The 15,973-nt window shown below is 40.0% G+C and overlaps 1 protein-coding gene across 2 annotated transcripts in view; it reads left to right on the plus strand.

Annotated features, from left to right (window-relative positions):
- ITPR2 (inositol 1,4,5-trisphosphate receptor type 2) overlaps window positions 1-10,783 on the plus strand; it is a 233,566-nt gene extending 222,783 nt beyond the window's left edge. For both annotated transcript variants that reach the window (XM_063308132.1, XM_063308133.1), the window contains exons 56-57: window positions 6,123-6,284; window positions 7,366-10,783. In XM_063308132.1, coding sequence (XP_063164202.1) covers window positions 6,123-6,284; window positions 7,366-7,452 — 249 coding nt within the window. In that variant the 3' untranslated portion in view covers window positions 7,453-10,783. The remainder of the gene's footprint in view (window positions 1-6,122; window positions 6,285-7,365) is intronic.
- Window positions 10,784-15,973: the final 5,190 nt, after the last annotated feature.

Raw genomic sequence — 15,973 nt, forward strand, 5'->3', positions numbered from 1 at the left:
AAATTTATAAGGAATGTTTGTGGTGACAAGTGCATTGTTTGGGGAGTGAATGTATGTGTGCTTTTGTAAGCAGATGACTCTGCTGTTGTGTGAGAATCCAAATGATTTTCAGTGAAAGTTACACTGCATGATGCAACAAGGAGTCTGATTATGGAAATCAATGTATCAAAAGCTAAAGTATTTGTTTGACAGGGAAAACTTGCCCTGTTTGACAGGGAAAATGGAGTAAAGATTGCAAGAAATACAGTACATGCATGGTGAAAACCTAGAGCAAGTGGATGGATTTGTGAACTTTGGTAGAATGTTTACTAAAGATGGGGAAAGGAATGGAGAAATTTCAAGATGGACCAATGCTGGTAGAAAGTAATGGGTACTATATGTTCTGATATGAAGGAAGTATGTTGAGCTCATAGGATCATATACAGAGAACAAATAAGGACTGAATTGCAAAACAAAATATACGGAAGAAGAGTGAATGGGTCAGGAGGAATGGGAAGATGGAGAATGTTGTGGCTGAATGGAGTTGACGAGGTGCTCAGAAGAAAGGAGAAATTGAATGAACCAAAGGCACTGTGTGAGGTATATGAATGTGGTAAAAGTAATGATAGCATATGGAGAGGTATATTGAATGGTGTTGGTGTGTACTAGACTTTGCTATATTTCCTTTATGTTTTAATTTCCTTTGCATAGTATTTTTTGCTCTGTGTGTGTGTGCGCGTGCACTCTGCATCATGTTGTTTACCCCAAAAGGGAATTTTATTTTATTTTATTTATTTATTTACCAGACTTTATCACTCCCTCCCAAGGTGGTACTCTGGGCGGTTTACAATAAAAACAAAATTAAAATCAAAACAGTTACAAATACAATAAATACACTAAAATTAAAATATGATGGAGTCCAGATGGCTGAGAGTTCTTATCAGTCCGTGAGTGTAATAGGTCCATTGAGAATCACTCGGTGTTAGCCATCCCCAGGTATGGCTATTCCCCCTCCCATTTCATGCCTGCTGGCAGAACCAGGCCTTTAATCTTTTTGCGAAAGTCCAGGAGCGAGGGGGCCTGTCTCACCTCTGGGGGAAGGATGTTCCAAAGGGCGGGAGCTACAGCAGAGAAGGCACGCTTCCGAGACCCCGCTAGATGGAATTCTTTTACAGACGGGGTCCGTAACACGCCCTCCCTGCATGATATATGTATTTATGTTTCTCTGAGTTTGAAGACACATACCTTTTACTGCAAGAATATTAAAGCCTGAAACACCGTAGTATGCAAACACTGACTGCCCCTTAAATCTTTCTCTTAACCCAGTAAATTTCTCATTATTATCAACAGTATCCATATATCAGGTTTAATTTATTCTTTTGGATCAACAGCATCTGTGGTTGAAAAGGGAGAGGAGACTTTAAAAAAAAATAAAGGCTCTGGAGCAGATGTTATTATTTTATCACCACAGGCTATGGATTTCAGTAGAATTAATTATCACAAGTAGGAAGATCTTTAAAAGGAATTGCTAATATCTGTTCCTGACAGATAGATAGGTTTCAGAAGATTCAAACTTGGGTTCCCTGGTTTTAGGAAATGTGGAAGGCTGCAGAAACAGAAGTGGGCTTGAAAAATAGCAGCAGACAAGCTTTCTGAAAAGATAGCTTGTCTACTGCTGTACATCTTCTCAGTACAAAGCTGAAAGAGTTTCCTGGATGCTGGAGAACATTATGTCAGCACCCATGTGGCCATCATTTTCAAACTCCATCCTTTCTGTGTGAAAGTGCCTTTTGTCACACTAGTCATGGGACTGTCTGAAGTTAGTAATTAAAAATAAATGCCCATCACATTTTGATAATATCTGGCCCATGGTCAGGAGGGAACGTGATTAGGAAAGCATATGTTGTTAAAACTGTGAACAGTTGGCCAGAAAGCATATAGCCTAGGGTTACAATCCAAAATTTACTGATATGAGAATTCACTCCAAGCAAGTTGATATACCAGCAAACAAGGTTTTCTAAACCCAAGTTTTTGGGGTAACATTTATATGGCTAGAGAGGAAGGAATGTGCAAAAGAGAATCAGCAGGGATGACAGGAAAAGTTCAACTCTCTCCTACTTGCTAATCCTCTCCTTTCAGTTAAGCCTTTCAGGGCACTCTTTGGATTGATTTCCAGCAACTGTTCTCTATCAACCCTACTTGTAATGTTGTGAGTCAGACACAGGCTTGGGAAGCGACGTTTAGGCTCATAATGTGGTTTTCCTGAAAATCTAACTCAGATTGGTGGTTTAAGCTAAGTGGGCTCTCACCCTACTTCAGCCACATCCTCTTTGGGCTTGATGATTCCATCGTCCTCTGTTCTCAATAACTAGAGACCATTGTGGCAGTGCAGGGAAGGAGAAACATTAACTGTGCATTGGTTGCCTAGACCCATTCCAATTTCCAATGGCTTAATTTTGAAGAAGAAGGCATTCTTCTTCAGCAGGTGTTAAGGTACCCTGAATATAATTGTTATTCTTTCACCACCACAAGAAGGGAAGCAAGGACTTCCTTTTTGAGTCAATCAAGGTGGACGGAAATCTCTCCCTCTGCTGATGTAGAAGAATTAACTTGAGCCAGTTGAGGCAATGGTGAGGAATGATGGGAATTACACTCCACAACATCTACATGATCACAGGTCCCTCCTCCCTGTGGTTGCCTATAAAGTAAATGAAAAGAACAGAATCCGACTGAGTAAAGTCCCGTTCAGTAGGACATGCTCAAAGAAGCAATAATCACACACATTAGGCATTTTAATGCAAGAACAGGGTAAGATGGAGAATCTTGGAAATTTCAGTGGGTCTCCCCAGTCCTAGCCCAACTCCTTCACCATACCACTTCTTGGTTTTATCTCATATAATGTCAAGCCCAGCCTCCCAGCAAGAATTGCATGGACTTCAATGAGGAATAGTTAATGCAAGAATTCAGAGTAAGATGCAGTGTCTTGGAAACTGGGATAGGTATCTCCAATCCTCTTTCATTAGTGACTTCATTAAGGCAGAATCTCTTTGAAAATTTTGGATCTCTTCTTCCTGGACTTTCTCCAGTCCAGACTGAGCTGCTGGTTATGAGATAAGCCCTGAGATAAGCCCTGATAAAGTCCTCTCTCATCTGTTGGCTGTGTCTAGTGTTCCTCCCTTTTCTTTTTCAGCTGCTCACAATCGCTCACATGGTGGTTCAAACCAAACATCCCTTTAGTCCAGCATTTTGGATTCAACTATGGGGAGTCATAAGAGTAACAGAGGATATACTTTGCTAGAAGGATATTGCCAGGACTCTGGAAAACATTCAGTGTTGTCTATATTCTGTGTGATACGAACATGATATTCTTATAACATATGGTGACCCATTATCTACACTGTATGTTTCATTCTAACAGTTAAAAATACTATCTGATAGCTTACTAGCCTTGGGTCAGTTTTCAAGACATACTGTATTTCTATTCTTGTTTTTAAATACATACATGGATATGTATGTATGTTTGTATTGTTGGGGAATATGGATTATCTTGTACATAGATGCATAGCAAACTCTAATTCCTCTTTCTATAGATCTTTTTTTTTCACTACAGATTCTTTATCAAACACAGTATTCATGGTAAAGTAAGAAACCAGATTGATACAAAGATAGTTGAAGTTTGTAGTTAACCAGATTCTTAAGGTTTGTAGTTTAGGATAAACATTTTTCAAGCTGGGATTTAGCTGAATCACGAACTGAGCCAAATTATTATTGCCAGTGCTATCTAAAGCCTAAGAAATTAATTCTCCCCCCTGCAAAAAAGACCTTTTTTCAAAAGAAAAATTGGAGGTTATATAATATAAGCCAGTATTTTAAGATCTAATTCTGTTTTGTCTTTATTTTTTAAATCCTCAGTAATACCAGTTCTAAAAATAGGAATTACGTGCCTTAATGGTGACAACAGAAGAACTGACAAAAGTAGAACAGCAGTGTGAAATTAACTATTGCAGCCTCCACCCATCATTCTAATATAATATTGTGGTGCATTATGTAAAGCTTTTGTATTCAGCCCCCTTCTAAATATCTGAGCCCTTTGTACCAACCCCAGCCATCTGTTACACGGGTGAAAATATGCTTGCACAGTTGTTTTGTATGGATTGCTGTTAAATGTAACCATTTGTGGCTCCTCCTCCTCTGTATTTTCCCCATTTTCGGACATATGTGGTCTCCTGAAGCAGCACTTAGCTTTTCCAGATGAACCAAGGTTGGTTACACAGGATTGGACCTAGCTAGTACTTGGATGGGAAACTGCCAGGAAATTTCAGGACTGGAAGCAAGACTGGAAGTTTGGCATGTGTGTGCACATGGAAATATTCTAGAAGAAGATAATAGCAAATCAATTCTGATTTTGTGTTGCCACTAGGAATTGACCTCAACTGGAGGGAGATTTTACTTTTAGGCTGTAGCTGATGAAGGCATCTAGCCAACTTTGATCTTGAAAAGTTAAGCAGGGTCAGATCTGGTTAGTACTTGGATGGGAGATTATCAGGAGATCTCAGGGTTGCCAGCTAGACCGGGAAATTAAAAAAAAAATCCAGCACAAAAATAAAGGCAAACTACTGTATATCCTGAAAGATAACTGTTTCCCCTGAGAATTCAGTCCTTGGTTTCAAATAGATGTAATCCAGGATTCCCAATTTTGCTGTAGTTTTCACTGGTGATCTACATATACCTGGTGGCTGCTGAAATGCTGCAACCAGAAACTGGATGACGGCCTGCAGGCACTGTTGGCTAACAATGATAAAAGGGACTCACACACACACACAGTAGTATTCGTAGAAGTGTGGTTGCTAATAAAGGACTGGAAAGGGCATAAATGTTTCCAGGAGATTTGGGTCACTAGCTCTTCATAAGGCCTGACAGTCAATCTGACATCTGTCTATGAGATTGAGGATTGGAAGAAATGTTTTTGGAGTGTAGCCAGTGAATTAAAATTAAGATGATGTTTTTGCTGCAGATCAGCAAAAAGCATCTTTGGTGACCTGCAAGATATAAAGTAGCTGTTGGGGAACAGATGCTCTCAAAAAATAGCCATGCCTGTCTTGGTATGTTTCTTTCCCTTCCGTCTTTACGGTCATGCATGAGAACATCTGGAAAAGGGGGAACAATGAGGGCTAGCGATGAAACGTGTTGCAATGTTGTAATGCCAACTCCACCCCCTTTGTACTTGCGTTGTGAAGTTGCATGCCAGAATGGAAGGGGTGGCGCTTGCATCACAACATCGCAGTGTAAGTTTTGACAGTTTTTCATTCATGGCTTGGGATGTGGTTATCTAAGGGACCATAGTTTCTGCCCAACCCATACAATCGAGCAGAGTTGGCAAGCTGCGAGTCCCATTGATTAAACAGTATTTGGAATGATTAGTTATTGGACTCTGATTTTTTTTCTGGATATTCCTTTATGGGTTATTTGCATGTTATTGTTTTATATTGTGTGCTGTCCAGAGGCACAATGGAGCTGAGGGGCCTATAAATCCAGTAAACTAATCTAATAAACCTAGCCACTGCAGTTTCTACCAGATACCTCTGCTTACAAATAAACAATCATTTTAGCAGAGTACCTAGCTGATGCTAGGGAGAGTGGAAGGCAAAAGGAAGAGGGGCTGACCAAAGGCAAGATGGATGGATGATATTCTAGAGGTGATGGACTCGTCCCTGGGGGAGCTGGGGGTGTCGACGACCGACAGGAAGCTCTGGCGTGGGCTGGTCCATGAGGTCACGAAGAGTCGGAAGCGACTAAACGAATAAACAACAACAACCTGTTCTTTACCCGAAGTGTGGATCAGGAGATCTTGTCCCCGTCTTGACAGTTTCTACTCTTTTGGATTCTTTGACATTGCCTCTGGTGCAGCTTCACTATGTTTTAAATGTCTTTTTTGCTTATTATTTGCTGTTTTTAATTGTATACACCCTCTTCAGTTGCACATCAATTGGATGGCAATATAAATTGCTTAAATAAATCCCATGCCAGTTTCTAATTCTTCTTCCTCTCAAAGAAACCTGTAGAATTCTTTGGGAACTCTTTATAAGGTTTTGAGCTAAAGGTATATTGGTCCCATATAGTTATCATCCCTCTACCACACGCAGGAAAAAAATCTAGAGTGGTTTCCTCGGATGAGAGCCATGTCCCTGGTTAGCAACGAAGGTGATAATGAACAGAACGAAATCAGGAATCTGCAAGAGAGATTGGAGTCCACTATGAGCTTGGTCAAGCAGCTTTCCAGTCAACTAGCTGAGCTTAAAGAACAGGTGAGTTGTCTTGTAATTTATATCTGTGTGTGTGTGTGTGTGTGTGTGTGTTACAAAGCAGAATATGATATGAAAGCCAATATGGTGTAATGATTAAGGTGCTTGATTAGGATGAGGGAGGCCCAGGTTCAAAGTCCACCCTTAATATCCAACCCAGCACAAATCCGCATGGAGTTCTTGGGAGAATTTGAAGAAGGGGATGTTATCTGCAATGCCTTAAGTTCTTGGAGGAAATGTGAGATATCAGTCAATCTGGAAAACAAACACCTAAATAAAATATACACACCTGTAAAAAGAAGGAAGCTTTCACCTGGACTATAGTGATGTCATTCTTACAAAATTAGACCTTTGCTCCTTGAAAGCCTTTCTCCAACTTTATAGAAAGTTTGCCAAGTAAAAGCAAGAATACGTATTTTAACCAAGGCAAGAAAATGTTTTGATTGAGTAATCTGATTAATCAGATCAGTGAATTAACTAAGAATCCTTATATGAATCCATTCAAGTTCACAGTTCTAGTGTTATGTTGACCACAGTATAAAACCAGTGAGTGTATTTGGATTGGAAAGGATTGCCCTGAGAAGGAAGCATTCCTATAGAAAAAGGAATATTCTGTATATTCTGAATATTTTATTTTACTCTGCGCCTCTGCTAAAGTAAGAATAGGGCAGGGATCTCTCACAAACTGATTTGATGTTTTCATGATTAGCTGTATTGTTCCTGAATCCAGAATCAACTTGTTCAAGCCACCACCAAATTCCTCATCATCCACTATTTGCATGATGGAACTCTGTGGTAGAACTGCTCTAAAGGCGGAGGAATCATCCTATTAATGTCCAAAGACTTGTTTTGCAGGGACCCCCACTTTAAAGGAATCCCTGGCAATAGTCTTTTTCTTCCCCTTTCACTTTTGTAGCCAAATAATCCCACTTGCTGGGTTTTTTTCCTGCCCTTCTTTGTGACTTCCAAAGAAATAAATACACCTTCAAAAGAAAATCTCAGCAGGTAACATATGTGACCCTGTGCCTCTGTAAAAAATATCTTTATATTCTGATCTTCTCTTTGTCTCCTTTCTTGCCCTTAGATGACAGAACAAAGGAAAAATAAACAGAGGCTCGGCTTTTTGGGATCCAATGCGGCCCACGTGAACCATCACACACCACCACATTGATAGTGCCTGGGTTATGACAGGCCTTTCATCAATATTCTCTCTTGATCACAAGGCAGAATAGCTGAGGGTGGAAGGACTAAACAGTGCTTATTGTTACCAAGTTTTCAACTGAGTGCCAAAATGCTAAGTGGCTGAGTTCTGGGAACAATTTGTAACTGTGTTTTATGGTTGAAAAGGGCCGTGGCTTAGACCCTACAGATAATGCAAACAGGGACATAATCTTAATCTTTGCTCAGCCATATCAATAAACAAACAAATGAAAAAAGGGGGGCCTCGGTTTATGCTCTCGCATCTCAGTTGGGATTAATTTTTTTAAAAAAAAAAACCTTTCTTTCTCCAGAGGCTGGCAGGAAAGCAGCTGAATTTGGCTCAGTTGTTTTGAATGCCGTTCTAAGAAACCTTGTAAATCCAGTGACTTACTGAGGAAGTCGTTGATTAACACCAAATGTAATGGCATTAGTCAAAATGTGTAAAAGTTCCTTGTTGCTTTTGCTGGCTAACGTCATTTGTCCTGTTTGCAGGGCATTTTCTCTCTGAAAAACAAACAAACATATGTAAATATGCTACAGCAAATTAATTTGCATTAGCAGATGAACAAAGCCGTCTCCTTCACCACCAGATGTTTTTGCTTTTTAAAGAAGACAAACTATAATGCTAGGAGCATTTTTGCTGTCAGCTGTACAATTCCTAAAATACAGTACAAAGAGTCTGCACCTTTACACTTACGCACGTAGCCTCCAAGGACATTAGAATGGAGTACTCTATTCACCAAAAACATTACATTGAATTTATATCTTTACTCCTGGATTTAGCTATACTGTAAATGTGGTTGCAACTGGAGATTCCAAATAAAGATGGCCTTTAATCTGTGTTTAAAACCAAGGATGAGGTTGAGGAGAAAAAGAACTACTTTATAAATCTTTAGTATCAAAGATTAAGTTCAGAGGGGTAAGCAGGTTTGAAATGTCTATGTGGAATCAACTGCAAATGGGTCGTTGTCTTTCAACAAGCACACAGAAACTTGCTGCTCCTCTTTTCTCCGTTTCTGAGCAAGATGTTCTTCAGAAAGGATCCGCAACTGTGTCGATCTCCTACTGAGAGTGGATTGTATTATCTCATTATTCTTCATCTTCTGATTCTACCTAGTCCATTCTTCTCATTGGAGACTCAGAATATTGATTCAACATTGTAGTTCTTACTGCTGCAATATCAGGAGAACAGTTATCTCAGACTGAGGATTAATTCCAAAATCCAGGTTGCAAAAATCTAAGCAAACACTGGGTAGTTGCAATGATTTTGCTGTCATAAAGTGTCTTCCAGATTTTTGCAGCTCAGATCTGAGAACCATAGACTGTCCTGTCTGGAAATCAAGTATGCAATGTGTTGGGCAGTCCAAGAGATTTTAAAAGCTAGCGTAATTTCCATTAACTGGAGTGAAATGCATTCTTTTAACATTAAATTTTGGTAAATCTGGGGCTTCCTTGTGTGACTATAGTTTTAGTAAAAAAAAAAGCTTCTTAGTAAAAATGCTGATAAGGAATTGAAAAATGTATTTCTGGTTGTGAGTGAAATCTAGACTTGGTTCTGCTGAATCAAGCAAGACTTCTGTAAGTATGTCTCTTCTAGGCAAGACTAAATCTAGATTTCATCTTATCCGAATAAAATAAGTTGCCCTGTTTACATATCTTACAAAAACTGGAAACTTATGAGAGAGTTCACATGTGGCTTTTCAAAAATCTCTTTCTGGCTTCTTGGAAGACATAAACGCAATGCCAGTCAGATTACACCGTATTTTGGGATTATGCCATATTATAGTATCTACAGGAAACACGTTTTGCACATTTCATTGACTTAAGTGGAGCATCTGAGTTTCACAGCAATTGTTTTCATCATCCGCAATATACTTTAATGAAACTGGTGGGGAAGCAATATTATGTGGTGTATTTCCACCATTTCTTGCACTTTATAATGAGTTATGTCCTTGGGTAGATATCACATCAGCCTTGTTAATTGATTGCTATCCCAAATATCCATCATTCAGAAGGGTGCCTGGTTTTGTAGGGATTTCCCAAACCAGAGATTATCCCAGCTCATTATATCAAGCTCAGACTAAAACTTCTTTGGGGTTTAAACTATGCAAATAGATGCACTGCAAACCATCTGAGAAGCAAAATAGGATTCAAGTAAGTACCCACAGAAACTTGTACCTGCAACTGAACTCTTAAAGTGTTTTTCTCTGACCCCACTTTAGAAGGTCCTGCTGGTGGCTCCTTGGTTGAAATGTGTCTCTTCCCGGATGGCAGGGCAACTGTGCAGGACAGCCATATAATCTCCTGAAAAAACATGGCTGCTTTAAAGAGTTTCCTCCCATGCCATTTTTCCTATTTAAATTTGAAGCACTTCACAGACCAGTTAGTTAAAAGCAGGACTCATTCTTTTTCCAAGCCTTTTTTGGAAAAAAAAATGTACTTTACCAAACAATGGATTCATCTTCATCAGGGAAGAAAGCTAAGAATTTTGTGAGGACAGACTTTAAAACAAGCTGACCATGGTTTTTTTTTTCTTGATGTGTGGGAGTGTTACTCCTGCTTTAAGTTACCCCAGAGAGTTTCCTTTGTAAATTCAAGATGCAACACCTCGTGAGAATGACATGACATCATGATACCATTCTCCTGGGCAGTCCTGACAGGGTGGGTGGGCTTTACAGCAAAGCATTAGCAAGTGTTAACAACAACTGACGTCAATGGCTATAATTAATCATAGTTAACTGTGTCTGGATCAAAAAAATGGAAGTTGTAAAATAACAAATAAAAAATAAAAAAGGGCTGTAATCCTGAGGATTAAACAGAAAATATGAAGTGTTACCCATGATTACTTACCAAAAAATGCTAACAACTTTACAATCGATGCCTGCCTCCAGTGTTTTGTGATTTGCACAGGTATAGTATAGTTATATAACAAAAACCTGCTTTGTATCATACAATGCCTTGCCTCACCCCACTTCTGAAGAAAACATAGACTTGTTCCACCGGCAGTTTAGACTTTTTGCTCAGACTGGAGGGTTTCCTGAAAGCCTCAATTTGCAGTGTCTGTTGCTTTATACTGCTTACAAAAACTAGATGCAATCCAGTGTTGTTCAACCTTATTTTATGCAGGGTTTTTTCCTCCCTTGTGGGCATTGCAAAAAAAAACACCAGCCTACTGGATCTTTACAAAATTGCTGTAAAGATGCTTTCCCCTCTCAGGAGGGAGATGCGAGAACTCCAAAACTAACAGATGCTTTTAATCTTAAAGTTGAATTGCAGACAAATTATTTCTATGGGAATGAGAATCTGAAAACCAGACTGATCTATTGATGTGTGTACCAAAGTCCACACTTTGCGGACATTTGTACCAATGTGATCAGTAGCTTCATTTGAGCCTTTGGTTTTCCTTCAACCCATTCCAATCCTTGGTTCTAACTGACTAAAGTATATTCAGCACGCAGAGGGAAATCACGTTCAGAGCCTTTTTTTGAAAATGGGGGAAGATGAGGAACTGAATTTTGTCCATGTTCTCTTTTCCAGTTAGGTTCTAGATTGGGAACACACATGCTGGGCTGAGGCCCAGGCGTCTGAAGACTGTTTCGCAAGGAGATCTAAACATAGAATTTAGGTGTCAGAATTATTGTTGGCCATAGGGATGGTTTGCCATAGCTGGTTTCTAGGCCAGTCCACTATCCATTAAACAATTTACCCTTTTTCCATAGTTACATGTTTTCAGGATGTGGAGAATCAGTTATGGAGAATATGTACAACGGATGGTTGGAATGTGTATTTTCTCTGAAAAATTTATTTCATGGCATTCAAAATTATTCCTGTTCAGAAACCATTTCCAAGATTCAAGAAGATATTAGCGACCAAAGTAATATGCAGTATCTTACATACTGGAAATACATTGCTTTTTTACATGCATGGTCCTTGTAAAGCAACCTGAAAGGACTCCTTGCAATCAGGAAGCTGTGAAATGCCAAGAAAAAATTATACATGGTATTATTTAAGCTAATCCTTGGGAAAGGAGCATCTGGGGAGCATCTGGTTTGGAAGGGTGATGGTGTACCTGGAAATACTATGCAGGAAAAGAGCAAAACAAACTGGTCAATGGGGGGTGGGCGTGAGAGGAATCAGAAAAGAAAGATCTGTGGAAAAGATTATTTTTAAAAATGTCATGATGTAAGTATTTTGATGCGAGTGCTAGAAGTATCTAAACCAAGATTGGAGAAATGGAGTGCTTGGTGGATGAGACAGTAGATCTTGGTGTACCAAAAACCTGTTGGGACAGAGAGAATCAATTCAGTTATTCCTGGATATGGATTATAGAAAGAAAAGGGAAAACATGGTGGAAGGGTATAACACTTAACGGACTAGAAAACATCGGAAGACTAGAGTCCTCCACAGAATCACAATGAATGGTGATCTAACCACAAACGTAAATTAAGTCGGGGATGGGTTATTGCCTACCTAATCAAAATGCTGAGGTTGATCTTTAAAAGGTGAAAGAAATCAGGGAGGCATGCAAATGAGAAGTTCTTGTTAATTTCCTGCCCGCATAAACCAGGGACATTTATGCTCATGCCATGTCAGGGGAACTGGCAAGAACCATGCTGAGCCAAAGTTTCACTCTAGTTTCTTTATTGTTCCCACCATATACAGAATCTTGCCAGACTAAGGGTATCCTAACTGATCTAAGGGAAAAATACTCCTGGAACTCTAAGGTAGGGCCAGCCTAACTTTCTTTGTTGGTCTCTCAATGCTCTCAATGCTGTGAGAACATTTATCTCCCTGGAATGTGCTCTCTGCTCCCTCAGCTCTGAGATCCATCACATGCCATGACAAAGAAATGAAATGGCTAGATATTCAGAATGATTGTGACTTAGGACCACTGGTATTGGACAAAGCACTGGATAGGTAACCCCAGGTAGAAACCTAAATGGTGACCACGATTTGTCAGCAGTGTTGAACTGATACGAAACAATGACCATAATGTAATTATATTTAGCTTACATGGAAGTTGAGAACAGCCACAAGGGTCCAACAGAGTTAGATTTGGTTACAAAAGGTCAAACATTTCAAGGATGTCTGATCTAATGTGTCATGATATTTGGGTATGACCTTCGGAGACAGGGCAATGAGATGCAACCAAGGGAACAGTCAGATAAAAGGCAGCTTAGCCTGCAGTGGGAATGTGAGTGGGGCAAGAGGCTCAGAAGAGACCCTTCCTAGTCTGAGGGCTGTAAGGGGATGTGGGGAGAGAAGTACTTTCAGACTTGCAAGATTCTGTTAATGTAACCTTACAATAAAGTAGAATTTACCAGATCCATACTTTTGGTTTTGTGTGTGGGAATGCTATAGTTTTTAGGTGCTGCATTATGGTCTCTGCTATGACTCCTGAGAGTGGTGATCCCATGGGTGTTCCTCTGATTTGTCAAAGTGAAAGTAGGTAGTGAGGCAGCGGTTGATACATACAACCGAAAATATGGATTGGTATGTAGAGGACACTTTCATCAGAATAAAAAAGGAACAACTGGAGAAGGCACATGAAACCATCAATGACATCTTCAAAGAATAACATTCACAAGGGAAGAAGAAAACAACACACTACTGTTCCTAGATATCCTCATCAGCAGAGGCATCAACGGCAAATTAGAAACACAAGTCTATCGAAAAACAACCCACACTAACCAAGTGCTCCATTACCAAAGTAACAACACAACCTCCGCAAGAGGAGCTGGGTAAAAACTTTATTCAGTCGAGCACAAACGCACTGCAGCAACCTGGAACACCAGGAGAAGGAAACCAATCATCTGTACAGCATCTTCCAACTAAATGGATACCGACGTAATTTTATCAGAAAGTGCCTGCCCACTCAACCCACTACAGTACAACCAGCACAAGCTATGAAAAGGAAAACACTGCCATACATCAGAAATATCTCAGAAACAACCAACAGACTATTAAACCACACGGTGTCACATAGCACACAAACTAACCAAAGCCCTCCAGAAGATCTTAAGTAACCCAAAAGACCCAGTAGCCAAAGAAGAAAAAACAGGAGTTATCTACAACATACAGTGCAAGGACTGCAACAGCCACTATGTAGGACAGACAGGCAGAAGACTGGCAGAGCGCATCCACGAACACCAGCTAGCAGTCAGAAGACATGATGGAAACTCCTTAATCTCACAACACATGGACAGACTCAACCAGAGTTTCAACTGGGAAACTGAGCATCCTAGACCAAGCCAAATCCAAAAACACCAGAGAATTCCTGGAAGCCTGGCACTCAGACACTTCAGCCATCAGTAGACAAATAGAGATAAACCACATTTACACACCATTCAAAATAGACAAAAAAGCTAAGAAGGAAACAAAAAGACACATCCTTTTCAGTCAACACCCAGATAAGCAGGGATTAACACCAGACAAACAGTCAAGCAGAAAACAATGCCCTCATCAAGGAATTACTATGGCGACAAACAAGCAAGCAGACAAACAATCAAGCAGAAAACAATATCCTAATCAAGGCACTACCAAGTAGAAAGCCACACACCCCACCAAAACTGGCAGGGCAAGCTACTGTGTATAAATAGGGAGCAAACCTCACACTCCCTTGCACTGATGATGTTACCTAGTTGGGTAATGAAACGTCTGCAAGCCAACAACCAAGCTCAGAGAGCACCAAGGACTCCACAGTTCAACCCTGAGCTATATATATTCTCTTCTATTATCCAATAAAGCTGATTGGAGAGAGATTTAGAAGAGACACAAGAAAGTGCTACTTCACACAATGCATAATTAACCTGTGGAAGTCATAAAGCCACTAAATTGGAGGGAAGACATATCTATCAAGGGGTATAAATCTTGGGAGAGTCAATGTTACCTCCAGATTGGGGAGCATGCGTTCAAATACCAGTTGCAGAGGAATAATGGTGGGAGAGGGGGTAGATCTCTAGCTGTGATCTGTGAGCACCCACAGAGCCATCTGGTTCACCACTATGAGAAACAAAATGCTGGACTAATATGGGCCTTGACCTGATCCAGCAAGGTGATCCTTAATGTTCTTAAATTGCTTTCAAATGTTAAAATAGCAGCTTCTCAGTTGTTACAGTCAGTTGTGATCTTCTTCTGTACTCAATAAATGTAGGCCAGCTCTCTACCTGGCCTGGTTCCCTTCTTCACTCAGCCTGTTCTCATCTCTCCCAGTGCTGATAAATCAGCTCCTTAGAATTCACAGAAAGTGACATGGGATTTGAGAAATCAAATAGAAGCTGTTGGGACAAGCAAACGGAAGCTGCAAGCTCAGCTTTCATTCTTCCTGCTACTTAAATTAAAGCCTCAACAGGTTCCTTCTGAAAACCAGTATGCAAAGTCAAACTATTAATTATTTTAGAAGCTGCAACATTTGTAGACTTGCCCCACCATGTTTGTATTGGAAGGGAAAATATTCCTGAGTCCAGGAATTTTGGCTTGAGCAATTCAGTTGAGCAGGTTCTATAGCTGTAAATGAAAGGAGATTTCTTAACAGAAAATCCATTAAGGATTGGCAAAGCCTAGCACCTGGCTAACTACATCCCACCAGGAGCAGAGTTCAAAAGCATGTGCTTTGTACATGAATGCCTGGGATTTAGAAGAGATTGAAGCCAATTTAGTGGCCTGCTGGAATAACACAGCTGAGAAGCTGGCACAGAAAAAAGAATATTATCTTAGATAGCTTCAGTGAGCATGCCAGAGAAACACAGGTTATTGATCTTACGCACTCAGCCCTCCCAAGCATAAAAATTAGATTAGCTTGAGAAGTAAAAAGAAACTTACTGACATTATTCTTTGCTTCTGTAACATCCATCTTGGTGGAAAAGACGAAGTTCCTTTGTTCTTCTTTTCTTTCTAAATACTTAATTCACCCTAAACTCTCAGCCCTAATTGCTGCCAAGAGCTGTGTGGAAGAAAAGGGCAGAATCCTTCATCAAGGCCAGAGCACATGGCCCTGATAAATGGAGAGCAGAGCAGCATGCTTGCTTTTCCCTGGGTGGAAGAAGGAGGAAGAGATAAAGAGGAAGTGGGAGTGGCAACAAACAGCTTCCTCAGAGTTGCATTGTGGGACAACTCACTTTACATGTTAATTCACATGCTAATGAGGCATGCTGGATTTGCCAGGACTTCCAGCAGAGGTGACCTAAGATCAGCAATCTCATACCAGAATCCTTCTTCTGACTGGGAAACCAAAACTTAGATGGAGCCTACCCTTGCAAGATATACTTTGAGAAAATGATAGGCCCATGGTTTATCCAGTTCCCATAGACTGGTTGAAATAACAGTTCGATCTATCTAATGAGCAACTTTCTAACAATATTGAACAATACACCAAACTTTGATCATTTTGATTTTTGTTCCATACATAGAAAGAAGCTTTAGCACCTTCCTATAGAGGGCTATATTTTGTCTCGGTTAGCATTGTTTTCCTGCTGTTTGCTGTCTTTGTAAAC

The sequence above is a fragment of the Candoia aspera genome, chromosome 7 (assembly GCF_035149785.1).
Source record: "Candoia aspera isolate rCanAsp1 chromosome 7, rCanAsp1.hap2, whole genome shotgun sequence".
NCBI lineage: Eukaryota > Metazoa > Chordata > Lepidosauria > Squamata > Boidae > Candoia > Candoia aspera.